The sequence below is a fragment of the Myotis myotis genome, unplaced genomic scaffold, assembly GCF_014108235.1.
Source record: "Myotis myotis isolate mMyoMyo1 unplaced genomic scaffold, mMyoMyo1.p scaffold_m19_p_13, whole genome shotgun sequence".
Taxonomy (NCBI): Eukaryota; Metazoa; Chordata; class Mammalia; order Chiroptera; family Vespertilionidae; genus Myotis; species Myotis myotis.
This window is the reverse complement of record NW_023416317.1, coordinates 44,724,255-44,738,658: the sequence shown is the minus strand read 5'-3', so window position 1 is coordinate 44,738,658 and position 14,404 is coordinate 44,724,255. Positions and strand designations below refer to the sequence as shown.

At 40.3% G+C, this 14,404-nt stretch overlaps 1 protein-coding gene across 1 annotated transcript in view; it reads left to right on the top strand.

Moving 5' to 3' along the window:
• The window catches only part of GADL1 (glutamate decarboxylase like 1), a 126,742-nt gene extending 118,596 nt beyond the window's left edge, over positions 1-8,146 (top strand). Inside the window, exon 15 of the mRNA XM_036333842.1 lies at positions 7,895-8,146. Within this exon, the coding sequence (XP_036189735.1) occupies positions 7,895-8,068 (174 nt within the window). The 3' untranslated portion in view covers positions 8,069-8,146. The remainder of the gene's footprint in view (positions 1-7,894) is intronic.
• Positions 8,147-14,404: the final 6,258 nt, after the last annotated feature.

Genomic DNA, 14,404 nt, shown 5'->3' with positions numbered 1-14,404 from the left:
TATGATTTCATGGGCTATAGCCCACCAGTTTTACATAATTTAAGCTTGGGAGACTTATACCAATGCACTCACTTCTAAATTATAGGGAACAGATATCAGGGGAAATGCTTGAAGGTTGTACAGAGGAGTAAGAAAAGAATTTGACAGGTGAGGAATAGGAAATATGTTGAAAGAAGCAAATGGATTCTTTAAACAATCAAAACAAAGAGTTTTCTTGTTTCCTGAGCCATGGGTAAGTGTTTTTGAACACTTTATCAGGTTTTATGATTCGCGGAAAAGTTGGCTAGTAACTTCTTTGAAGGTCACTGGTTTATTTTACTGTGGAATTGACATAAGCAATTTGAGAAGGAGAGATTCCCAATCTCCATCCTCTCTCGAAATTGTTTTTCCTGTCTAAAACACCTCTCACCCTTCCATCACCTCTCCCAGAGTCCTAGTTAAGAGACTGTCATTCTCCCTGTTTCCAAACTTGCATCATGATAATAAAAACTGGAGGTGCCTGGTAAATATATAGACCACCAAGTCTATCTCATTGAGATTCAAATCCAGTAGCTCCGGATTGGGGTCTGAATCCAGGTGATTTATACCTTCAGGCACATTTGGGAAACAATATTGCTCTTCAATGTTCCTTTGATAAAAATGTAAGTGACAGGTCAGCACAAGAAGACTATTTCATTTTGGACACAAGCTCATGAATATGGGGACAAATGACCTTTTCACTATATGACCTTTCCATGTATCCAAAGAAGTAAGTTTTAACTTACAGAATATTTCTGAATTCTGAAAAATACTTGCACTTACTTACAAAATACTTTACACAACACACAGAAATTTCTAGAACATAATGGAAACATCCCTGCACACAATTTCACAACGCAGAGTACTAACCACTATATGATCACGGCGATCTACTGGGGACTTACAATATATAATTTCAATGGAAAGCTTCTCTCCTCGCCCCCCAGACCCCAACCAAACTACCAAGATGATCGACATCTGTCTTAATTTTTAAAGGAAAAAATGTATACTCTGTCAATGTTGGAAAGAACTTGGAATTAAATTGAAGAGTAATATGGGAGTGGCACACATGAGGTGCAAGATTGGATTTCTAAGGCTGCTAACACACAATGTCCCAATTATTTAAACACAGTTTAGAATCTAGATGCTTTGGGGAAAAACAATGAATGACAAGTCATGTTTGCACAACACTTTCAAATGCTCACCTCTCAAGAGATAACATGAAGTACAGTAATAAAAGACCAGGTATGAATGTAAATTGATTAAGAACAGATTCATTTTAAGAAGTTAATAATATGAGTTCATATTATTGAGTGCCTAGCAGATGCCAAATTCTGTGCTTGGTGCATCCAAATATATTATTACATTGAGTCCACATACTAGTAACAATCCTACAAAAGACTGCCAGTGTTTAACAGAAGAGGAATGTGAGTCCCAGAGGAGTTAACTATTTTCCCAAAGTCACATAGAATTTCAGAAATTCGGTCTCTCTTCTTTTGGTCAATGTATGGTTAGTCTAAACTATGTAACAGCAGCCAAACTAACCTATAAAAATTCATTTTAAAATTTATATACAATAAAACTCTCAAAATTTATTCTTCAGTTTTTACTCTGCCTTGCCCACCCAATGCAATGCAAGATTTGAAGATTATTATTCGTTTAGCCTTCTCAGAGAATGATTGCTTTCTTGGAGAGAATGAAATGTAGATTTAAGTAAACTGAAATTGAGAAGACATCTCTCAAATCTGGAGTTTGAGGAACATGGTTCATTAGGGGAGGATTTAGTAAAACGCAAATCTCTCTAGATTTTTTAGAAGCTCTGAATGATATTGCTGTCTAGAGTCATAGTGGAAATTTATATAGTTCTTTGTCTGTCATATTTGCTGCAACGAATCATCTCCTTTAAATATGGGTTTGTCCTCTCAGCCATTCTGGTTGCTGTGCTACCCCGTATTGACAAGTGATAAATGTGACTATTTCACCCTCACAGCAAATGATGGAAAAGGTTGTGTAAAGATCCTAAAGTCTAGGACTTTTTTTTTAAAAAAAATATTTTTATGGGTTTCAGAGAGAGGGAGAGAGAGAGAGAGAGATAGAAACATCAATGATAAGAGAGAATCATTGATCGGCTGCTTCTTACACATCCCAGTCTGGGACATTTTAAACCATTTATTCTTATAATCTCTGGACTAGACTTTGAAGAACTGATGTAGAGGTTTCATGATCGGGCCCATGGTTTCACTGAAGTGCCATCATAACTGAAGCAGCTCTGAGTTTTAACAATTGGGAAATGTTTAGGTAACCTAGAGCACAGTGGAATGGTGGGACACAAAACATCCTTCAAAATGGAGTCAAGACCATGCCAGCAGGCAGAAATGAGTGTGCAACGTAACAGGAGGATCCATGCTTCAAAGGATATACGCCCCCAGGAGCTCAGAGAGTTACAAGAGAGCAGCAGTCCTCCGAGTGTGGTCTTCAGCCTCACGCAGATCCGTGAACTTGGTGGTCCCAGTGTGCTATCAGAAAAGCATGGAAATCCAGAGTTACTATTTAGAAACTTTTATAACAACAGGGTAATTACTGTTGAATTTTAAAGGTAAAAGAACAGCCCAGCCTGTTTGGCTCAGTGGTTGAGAGTCAACCCATGAACCAGGAGGTCACAGTTCAATTCCCAGTCAGGGCACTCACCCGGGTTATGGGCTTGATCCCCAGTACGGGGTGTGTAGGAGGCAGCCAATCTATGATTCTCTCTCATCATTGATGATTCAATGTTTCTCCCTCCCTTTCCCTTCCTTTCTCTCTGAAATCAATAAAAACGTTTAAAAAATAAAAATTAAAATAAATAAAAGAACAAAACTGGGCTTGTATTTTTTATTTAGTTATTCAGTTTTATTTAGTAATTTACTTTTATGGTATTTCACGAAAGTATGTATGGAATGCATTGGAAAAAACAACTTCCTCATGGATAGTTTAGAAACACTTTCTGTATTGAAAAAAAATGCATTGCTGCTAACATTAAATATGTAACACATTTTTTCAAAAGAAATGTCTTTTTACGGATATTGAAATTTTATTTTGATAAAGAGGCAATTATGGTGCCTGGTCAGTTACTTGTTATTAAATGACTGTACTTGGCCAGAATGAGAGCATTGTTTTATTTTTTTCCCCTGTGGATTTGAACAACTTTTAAATATCAAATGCTATTTCATGCTGCAGGGGTGTGACAACAAAATTCCGTTTAAATGACTAAATCATTGCCAGAACATTATTGACGGGGTGGGGAGAGGGGCAGCAATCCTACAGAAATGTGTTGATTAGGTTCCTGTGCAACCAGATAGAAATGTCAGGATCCTCCTCCACTTACGATGCGGGGACCAGTGCACTGAGGCATGAGAGAAGAAGTTGATTTACAATTCGAGGGAAGAGCAGCAGTAAAATAATTGAGAGCCGGAAAGCAATCTCACTCCTGCCAAATTGCTTTCCTCCATGCATGCTCCATTTAGGGACGCTCTTTGGATACTCACATTTAGTTTGTGCATATTTCCTCTCCCCTGTGAATGAATATTCCGTCCTGTTGGATTAAGGCTGTTTCTCAGCTGTGATCAGCAAAAGAAAATATTCAAATGACCCAGCCCTGGATTGTGCCTGGAGCTTTATAAATGGGAGATGGTTGTTGATATATTTTTAAGGACGAAGGCCCTACATGGCCTGTCAATGAGAATCTTCTCGTTCCCTAAATTGCACAAGCCGGGGGTCCTTTCAAATAAGCTTTAATTTGAGTTTGCGGGGATCGGACATGTGAAGGCAGTTTGCAAATTGTAAGGAGTTGGTACAATATTTGTTAACAAGAGCCACTGCTGCTACCACAATTATAATTTGTGGCAGAGATTTAATGAATATCGACCTTGGTGTTGCTGTGTCTTTCTTTGCCCATGAAGTATTCATGGACAAGGAAGGCCTTCCCCTCCTGCCTAGGAGTAATTTCCTCTAGGAATTAATCTGATATTCATGGATACATACATAAAATGTGTGTGGTGTTGTCAAACCCTCACTTAATTGGTTCCCTGAGTCACATAGATATCCAGTCATTTATTTATAATTGTTGGAAGTCGGTGACAAAACTTGGCTGAGAAGTTTGATTCTTATGCCATTGTTTGGCCCATGGAAGAATATTCTTATGCCTTGCACAAGAGCAAGAATTTAAAGATTTAAAAAAAAATACCTTTATATTGAAATATGGGGGAGCCACCTTTCTTTTACACTTCCTTGCTCACATTAGAAAATATTTTTGCTTACGAGAAATGCAATCCGAACAGATTTATTTTGAAGATTGCCTCATGTGAGCCTCTGACACATCCAGGAGCTGGAATCAAAATTCTAATACTCTCCAAAAATTAGGCGTGAAATACCATTGGGGAGAAGAATAGAGGTATGGAAAGGTAGTCAGAAATAAACAATGCAAATTAGCTTTGAGCACATGCCTGTTTTAAATGTAAAATTGGCTATAAGCCGCTGGGCCAGTTATACTCTGAGTAGCTAGAGGAGGATGGGGATGAATGTGAAGGGAATTTTGATGCCCTTCCCCCCAAAAATCTACAGAACCACAATCTGTGTGCTCTAAGATTGATAGTCTCTGATTTTCCTGGCCAGACATTTTTCCCTGGTGAACCAGGGCTTCCCAATATTGATCACCACTGGCGCTGTGGTGCTTTTCTCCCCTATCTTCACTTCACACCAAGAGGCCTTTTGTTCTTTACATTAAAAATAAATGTGCCTTTGTCATTAGCCTCAGTCACACCACAGTTCTGCATTGCTCTGTGACCAAAAACAAGGATTTTAAGAGCCATGAATGACAAATGGTGGGTTAGACGTTTAATCACATGGGGTTGTGCACACACATGCACATACATATATACGTACTAGTATGTGCACCACTCACATCCACATCCACACCAGAAATCTCCTACCTAAGGTGGTAAGGATTGGCCAGTTAAAGCAAATTACCCTAGAAAAACATGCGATGCATACATCACTTAGACATCTTAACTTAAAACACACCTATCTATGTGCCTTTATTTCCCCACCTTTGATGGAAAGGTTGTCTCCACCCCTCCCCTCACTTCCCCCATCAAATGAAGATTTCCAAATGCTTTCCAGAAGCAAGTGAGGCTTTTCCTGAGTAGAGGTCTGATGGTTAGAGGGCCTCCACTGTTTTCATAAACTACACCCTTGAGACATCACCTTTCCTATCCAGCTCAGGTTTCTTTAAGTGGTGTGAGTGCATGGGCGCCTGTGTAGCCATCTGTGTGCAGAACCAGCCTGGACTCTCAAGATTTTATTTTAAAGCTTTTACGGTTCTCCTACCACACCTGACTTTACCTAGTCTTTCCAAAGGATTCAACTTAGTTTTTATGACATTAACCTTTCATTTGCTTACATATAATTTCACTAGATTTTATAATTCTAATAACAACTGAAACTTGCATTAAGAGCTTTGGATGAAAACCCAACTGATGCTTGGAGTGTTCAACGTCAGGTGTTGCTAACAGATATGTGTAGGCCTCCCAGAGTTACCTACTAGCTTCAGCTTTCAGCTTGTACTGAACATTTGTCACTAAATTTTGCAAAGAGATACGAGGTGGTTTATTTAACTCTGGTTTTCTAATCTCTAAAAAGCTCAGAATAAAGTTTGTGACACATTTCCAGGTATTTATAGGACATGGTGGTTCACATTTTCTTCCTACCTTAACCTCTGACTTTATCTTTTTTTACTTGTTTTTTTTTTCTTTTACGCTCGCAGATTTTCTTTTCGTGGCCCATTAGACCAGTGGTTCTCAACCTGTGGGTCGCAACCCCTTTGGGGGTCGAACGACCTTTTCACAGGGGTCGCCTAAGACCATCGGAAAACACATATATAATTACATATTGTTTTTGTGATTAATCACTATGCTTTAATTATGTTCAATTTGTAACAATGAAATTGGGGGTCACCACAACATGAGGAACTGTATTAAAGGATCGCGGCATTAGGAAGGTTGAGAACCACTGCATTAGACTAAGGGAGCTCCAATCTTTTGCTAGAATAGCAATGTGATTGTGCTTAATGGGTGTTTGCTTTTCCTGTTGTAGCCCATGTTCTGCAAGATTTATTTTCTAAAGGTAGCACATGAAGAATAGTGTACTTAGTTAAAATTATCCTTGAACATCCCTTGAGAAGGCTCTGTGGCTCAGCCCAACCCATCATATCTCCAGAGGTCTAAAGCCCTTAGTTTTTCCATCAGCTTTGGAATAGATCAAGATTACGTGGAGTGTCAAAGGAAGTAGTTTGGCACGTTTTCAGGGGGGTATCTGGCAAAATGTAGGTATATTTAAAACCAGGGGGGTGTGGGATGGTCACACAGAGGCTCGTGAGAACTGACATGTGTGCCTATCACCTAAGGAATTTTAAAGCACATTGTGCCTGGTATTATTTATAAATGTACTCCTCCCTTATGGATTAGCTAGGTCTCATCTTACTGAGAAAATTAAGACAGAAACTCATTATGTTTCCTTTCCACGTATTCAATAGGACATGCCAAGAAACTTTTACAGCAGGAAAATAAGATGAAAATGGAAAACCTTTGCTTGCATTTCTGAGCCAGAAAGAACACACTCTTAATGTTTTTTTGTTTTGTTTTGTTTTGTTTTTGTTTTGTTTTTTTGTTTTTTTAAGATATATTATTGATTTTTAAAAAATATATTTTATTGATTTTTACAGAGAAGAAGGGAGAGGGATAGAGAGTTAGAAACATCGATGAGAAAGAAACATCGATCAGCTGCCTCCTGCACACCCCCCACTGGGGATGTGCTCACAACCAAGGTACATGCCCTTGACCAGAATCGAACCTGGGACCCTTCAGTCCGCAGGCAGATGCTCTATCCACCGAGCCAAACTGGTTAGGGCCACTCTTAATGTTTTTAAGTTGGTGTTTCAAAAATTAATAACTTCACTCTTTCAAGTTTATAAGTTAGTTCTTGGGTGGTCACACTGCTCACGTGAAAATGGACTCATTTTCTCATGTGTTCTTAAATTGAAGTAATTTCTTCAAACCTTAAACTTTTAGAGCAGTGTGTGCGTTCAGATTATCAGGGCCCGTTCCCATGTTAGCTGGAAATCTTTAAAATATGGGCTTCTTAATTTATTAGTAACTCGGCACCTCTTAATAACAGACAGAGTGTTTACACTTCACATATGTCCTATGAATAAACTAATAAACTGTTAGTCTTCAAAATAGACCTACACATAATACCAGTATTAGTGTTTTTCTTGGTAGACTGTCAATGCAAGGCTGTTATTTTGTGGGATTTTTCTCCCCCAATCTATACTTTTTTTTAATTCAAGATGGCTGAACTGGAGTATTTTTTTTTAGTTCAGACAAATTTGGGAATATAGCATTTGACACTTTTGAGACCGTGATGCCGGAGGACACCTGATTTGGTTTTAATGAGGCAGCATTGCCTATGCTGTAGGTTTCAGAGTGGGCTTGGGTGAGACTGCCTGGTTTTAAATCTTGGCTCTCCCTTTTACTGAACACAGTAAATTATTTTTGTAATCTGTGCGCCTCAATATCCTCATCTATAAATGTGCATATTAATAGCAGTATGTCCCTCATGGGGTTATTAGGAAGGTTAAATGAAATGGTATATTTAAAGCACTGAATCAGTCCTCATGTGTTATAAGTTCTCAATAGATTCTTATTCATGTCAACCTTGTTGTGTACTGGGGAATGGGATCCACACCAGTGGGTGCCCAGTACATATCAAATGACTGGTTAAAAGGAATTGTGATGCTTTGCTGCTCTGGTCTTTCACCTCCACCCATCCTCTGTCCATACAGGTGGCCCCAGCCATTAAGGAGCGAATGATGAAGAAGGGAAGCCTGATGCTGGGCTTTCAGCCCCACCGGGGGAAGGTCAACTTCTTCCGCCAGGTGGTGATCAGCCCTCAAGTGAGCCGGGAGGACATGGACTTCCTCCTGGACGAGATAGACCTGCTGGGCAGAGACATGTAGCTGTGGCTTTTGGTCCCCCAGAGGCACGGGTCTGTCCTGGGGAGGGTTACAGATCCAGGATGTCTGAGGACAGGCGCATAGGCGATTACAGGCCTTCTCATGAGAAATAGGAAACAGCCCTTCCAGGCCCAGCAAAGCCAAAATGCTAAGCGAATGGTGTTCAGGACTCTAGCTGCCTGGGCACTACTGTTGCTGTAAAAGAGGAAGTGAAAAGTGAATTTTCTCAAGGATTATTGCTGAGACCGAGAATTGTAGAGAGTTTAGCAAATATCATGTGGTGCCTGGAATCAAAGCTTTTGTTGCTTTTTAAACTTTAAAGAATGTCTAAGTTAATAGTTTAAAGCTGAGGTTCTCAAAGTGCAGTCCCTAGACTAGCAGCATGAGCATCACCTGAGGACTGGTTTAAACTGCAGATCCTTAGCCCCGCCTCCTACCTGCTGAATCAGAAACTCTGGCGTCCAGTGGCGCCCAGTCTTCTTTCTGCGTTGTAAGGAGTCTTTCCGGGTGATTCTGAGACAAGGTAAGGCCTGAGAACCAGTGGTTTACTGAAACCTCGTAATGACTGAATAATTGCTCTGATGTTTTGCCAGCAAAGGAATATCGAATATTTCAGTGGTCCCTGAGCCAGGCTTTGAGAATATAGCTGTGGCATTGGTAGCACAAATGTTTAGGTGTGTCAGAAGTATACCAGAGCTATTTTTGAAAGAGAAGCTACTTAAGATGTTTACTTTATAAAGATATATCTTTTATGCGGGCTGAATGTTTATTCTCAAAAGTTGAAATTAACCATTATCCTAAATTATTTAGAGAGAAAAATAAAAACAAACACTGTGTTGCATGGCCCTTTAAATCAAAGCAATAATCCTAATTCACTTCTGAAAATCATTGTATCATTAGTTTGGCATAGACGCTAGATATATGTGTCTCTAACTATGTACCTCTTTTGGCTTGTGGGGCTCATTTCTTAGCTGGCTCTCTGCTTGTAGGAAATAAGCAGAATGAAGTCCACAGTGATACATTTCCTTTCTCAGGCTTTGAAATGTTAGTGTCGATATTTAAATGGTTCATATTGGGCAGAGAATCTGGGAATTAGAAACCTTTCAGTGCAAATACCTCCTCCATTTTCCCTGGGAGTAGGTGATGGTAGTTCTATCTCTTATCCTGCACCTAGATATCTAGGAGAATCTTATTTAACTGAGAAATAAGCAAAATGCAGAGGTATGGTTGCAGAGTTCAACTAGGTAAAATTACGAATCTAGAGCGCCAATTTGGAAAGCAAATGACTGGAAAGTTAGACTTAACACATGAATTAACCTTTGGTACTCCATCATTAACTTGTGTTGTTTAAATTTTGAAGAGTAAAAATCAGATATGTATGTACTCTGCTTTTATTCCATTTGTGGGTGTGTGGTTTCTTTGTATCTCCACTGGGCAAAGAATTACTTCCGTTTCTGGTGATAGGGATTTGTGTTGTGCGCATTCCATTTCTCATTGCCTTTTGTTTTACTATCCTTATAAAATGTGCCTGAAATGGACGTTTGCAGTAATCTGGGTCTCATGAAATAAAAAGCTACCTTAGCACACACTTAGTATTGTTTTCTTTTCCTGTTATTTCCTTTTTACTAAACGAAACCAACACAGTTTAGAAGTGATGTGGGCTCCGTTGGCATTTTAGCTAAACAATTGAGTAGGTTGCCAGCTGTTTTTAGTTGTTCACACCTTGAATTAAATGGCAACAGCAGCTGTAGCAAAGTGTGGACTTGCCTCTTATTTAGACCTTTTTCTTCTCCTGGGCAAGGTAGGGACGGAAACTCAGTAGCCACAGCTCAGCCTCAGCTGCGTGTCATGTGAGAGATGCAAGTTCCTTGATCAATTAAAAAGCAGCTGCTACCAGGTAGTTTGAAATTTCCATTTGGTTCTTTAAATGTCAAGATGTACAGCACAATCAGGTATTGACTGAATGGTCAAGAATGATTTTTGTATAAAAGGTTAATTATAATTCATTCACTCATTAAACATATTGATAGTGGTGCTACCATATTCCAGGCAGTTAGTTCGGTGCTGGGATAGGTATTTGTATGTGTGCAGTGAATGAAATAGAAAAAGTCCCTGTTCTTCTGAAGCTTTTAACCTACTTGGGGCAGACAGTCAACAAGTAAGTATGTAACAGGTCAGGTGGTAGTAAGTATTTTGAAAGTGAGAGCGGGGTGTGCTATTGGGGAAAAGTGGGTTAGGCAGGGTCTCTCTGTAAAGTACCATTTAAATGGAGACTAAGAAAGTAAAGGAGAGAATCATTGGGTATCTGGGGGAAGGGTGTTCCAGGTGGAGGGCATGGTGAGCTGCAGGCCCAGGGAGCTACACGCATGGTACTTCCGAAGACAAGCATGGAGGTAAGCACGGCTCGCGCAGAGGGAATCATGGGGTGAATGGTGGGTGATGAAGTCAAAGAAATATCTGGGGGTCAGTACACTGGGCCTTGTAGGTGGGGACTTGTTAGATGGAAACACATTAGAGAATCTGAAGAAGGTATTGAATGATTCAACTTATATTTTATTTATTTTTTAATTGAATTTACTGGGGTGTCATTGGCTCACAAAACCATACAGGTTTCAAGTGTACAACTCAACAAAGTATCATCTATACACTGTGTCCTGGGCCCATTGCTCCAAAGTCACTTTCCTTCCCCATTCCCCCCGCCCTTGGCCCACTTCCACCTCTCCCCCACCCCCTTTCCCTCTGGCTATCACCACATTTTGTGTCTATAGGTTATGTATATATGTTTCTTTTAATCCATTCACCTTTCATCAAGCCCCTCAACACCCTTCCCCTCTGATAGCTGTCAGTCTGTTCCATGTATCTATGCCTCTGTTTCTATTTTGTTCATCAGATTATTTTGTTCACTAGATTCCACATTTAAGTGAGGTCATATGGTATTTGTCTTTCTCTGATTGGCTTGTTTCACTTAGCATAATAATCTCCAGGTCCACCCGTGCCATCACAAAAGGTAAGATTTTCTTTGTTGCTTTGTTTTGTTTTTAAATGGCCGAATAGTATTCCATTGTGTAAAATGAACCACAGTTTTTTTATCCACTCATCTACTGTTGGGCACTTGAGCTGTTTCCAAATCTTGGCTATTGTAAATAATGCTGCGATAATCATAGGAGTGCAAGTACTCTTTGGAATTAGTGTTTCAGGTTTCTTCGGACAGTTCCCAGAAGTGGGATCTCTGGGTCAAAAGGCAGTTCCTGTTTTAATGTTTTGAGGAAACCCCATACTGTTTTCTACAGTGGCTGCACCAGTTTGCATTCCCAACTTTACATTTTAGAAGGATCACTGGGAATACTGTTTGGAGAGTAGGAGGTATGTTGGCAAGTGCGTACTCAGGGTGACCAAATAGGAGGCGATTGCAGTTGTTTGAACAAAAAATAATGAAAGTTTATACACTAGGGTTGTAGTGAAGGAAGAGGCTCAGTATTAAAGGTAGAGTTGATGGGTTGGCTAATGGAGTGGACTGTTCAAGGAGAAATAAAGAATTAAGAATAGTATCATATACTTTTGGCCTGGACAACAGCCTCCTTACTGCATCCAGACAGTGCTTTGGGGCATGGTCCAATCTCCTCATCAAACTGCAACCTGATTAAAACACAAAACGGATCCCCTCTCTCACTTTCTTGGAAACTTCCTTTTAGGATTGACAACTGCCAACTTTGCAGAAGACCATCAGCAGGCCTGTTGGTCAAGCAAAGCTAAGTTAATTAGCCCCATTGAGTGTGGGAGAGCATTGCCTTGAAAGACTCTTCTTGGTGTCTCAAAAGGGAGAGGTTGGAGGAGGATATTACAGGCTTCCGGTCTGTGCTCAAGGGGCCTACGGGGGGTCTTTCAAGGCAAACTGATTGGGACACAGTTCATCATGTCCTAGTGGAGAACTGGTGGGCACAGCCAGATGAGAATCTTGACCCATGCCCTGATGAATAAGCTGCTGTGTGAAAAGCAAGCTGTTTCTGCAGGTGAGGCAGTCTCTTGTCCTGATGGGAGAAGAGACAAGTCAAGAGTTTGTCTGGATAAATTGGCTGGCAGGAATTTGCTAAAGCAAACAGGAAAGTTGTTCATTGATTTACAGTCTTAACTTTCTGAGCAAGAATCTCCTGAAACAAATGGTTAAATCACATTGACATAAGTGATCTCAGTCCTGATAGGTAAGCTCTACAGAGGCAAGTGACTTCCATTTTCAGGATAAAGATCAAATTCTGCACGTGGCTGCCAAGGCCCAGCATCCTGCCAACCCCCAGTTTAACTTTAAGTTGTGCTGCCTCCCTCTTGCTGAGAGCCAGAAAAATGAGTCTTCTTTCAGATCCCACCCCACCCCCCACCTCTTTACCCTGCATGCCAAAACCTTTGGATGTAGTACTCCCTCTTCCTACAGTGCTATTTCCCCTTCACCTATCTAAATATCTGCTTACAGTTTATATTTCAGCTTGATTCGCAGTTCCTTGGAGGCGCCTTCTCTATCTGCCCTCCGCCTATCCAAAAGGTACTCTGCAGCAATAGAAGCTCTTTGTAATTTTCTTAAAATACACGCATCACTCTTTGCAATTGCATATCTCTGTGCATTTTTAAAATTAAGATGAATTGTCCATTGGAGACTTAGCACATAATCATCACTCAATAAATAATTGTGAAAATAAGGAAGGTTGACATACAAACTGTGATATTGAATGTTTGGATTAGTAAATGTGCCCCTGAAGAAAAAGAGGAATGTTCCTCCTTAAAAAAGAACTTAGATTTGGCTTGTCACAGAATGATTTTCTTCTTTGGACAAGTATGATTTTGATATCTGAATATTTGCTCACAAGAATGTAAAACTAGAGCCATAACCACCTTAAGTTATCACAAGTTGTGGGTTGGTTAACATTTCACTAGCATTACCTGGAATAGACTCACACGTGAAATATTCTGCAATTCTGACTTATATCTGATAACAATATGGCTCATGTGGATGGGGAGTTTGAAACAATTTTTATTCTGCTGTTTGAAGGCTTTGAGATTTCCTTGTGTTGGTCATTTCTGCTGGGGGAGGTTGTTGGGAGAACTAAAGCCATAATCTGCTTCTGACCACTGGAAGCTACTGATTCCCAAAAGATTCCAATAATCATGACGGGCAAATATGACTTAGGTTCATTCACAACAGATGAGGCCTGAGAAATGTCTCTTGGGGCACTGGGGCAACTCCTTGCTGAAATTCAGTGGGCAGTGGGCTCTGTGGATGGAGCTTCTCACCAGGTGCTCAGTGTGAAGGATGAATGATGTGATTCCTTGGCACAGAAGACACGAGATGCTCACTTAACTAGATCCTGGAGATGCTAGAATGTCTGACTTAGTCTCCACGTTGTTCCCATGAGCTGACAATTTAAGGCGCCACTCCAACGAGATGTGGCTGTCCTCTGGATTATGACTTAACTTCAGTCTGCATGTTTCCTCCAGCTCTCCAGCACACTGGTCCCCAGCCTCATGGACGTTGCTCTGCGTCATAGTCCCCTTGTCTCCCTTCACCCGGGGAATCTCGGCTAGACTCGGTGATGTGGACATAAGAGGCCTTGTTCTGATTCAACCCATCTTCCTGCTTGCTTTGAGTCCACCACCAGCTTTTGAAATTCAAAAAGGCCTTTTCTTCTTTAACAAACCTACCTAGAAATCATCATGCCCCCCTAGGTCATTCCCCATGATCTGGCCTGAATGGGCATGCGAAGGCACATCATGAACAAGAAACTTTCTCGTATGTTTATCTCCCAAACCCTATTCAAAACCTCCAGAGTCTGGTAGATTTAGAAATCTGGACATTTGGGGGATTTTTAGAAAGCTAGTAAGATGGATATTATGTGAGACCATAAAGTGCGGTGTAGGTGACATCCCCATTATTAAACACATTAATATTTTTGCCAAATAACATAAATATTCACCCTAAGTGGGATGAGGAACAACTATAAGTAGCCTCCCATCAGATTTAGAATCTAAGTGAATGAGGACATTTTTCTAGTATATTTTTTTCAGAGCTCTTTGATTCGAAATAGCAAATAAAGGATATGGACCTGCATTATCTCATTCCAACTAGAAGCACCATTGTCTGCCATTTTGTTCTCTTTTTCGTATTTTGTCGGTGCTGTTAGCCGTGAAAGAAGCTGTTCTCCCATCAGACCTAGGAGATTTAGGAAATGGTTGAACACAGATTCAAGAAAACTATCAGATGGAAGTGTGATTCCCTTTATTATACTTGAGGCTGTGCAATGCATACAAATAAGCCTGATGTTCTTTTGTTGCAGGATGTGAACATTCCCTCTC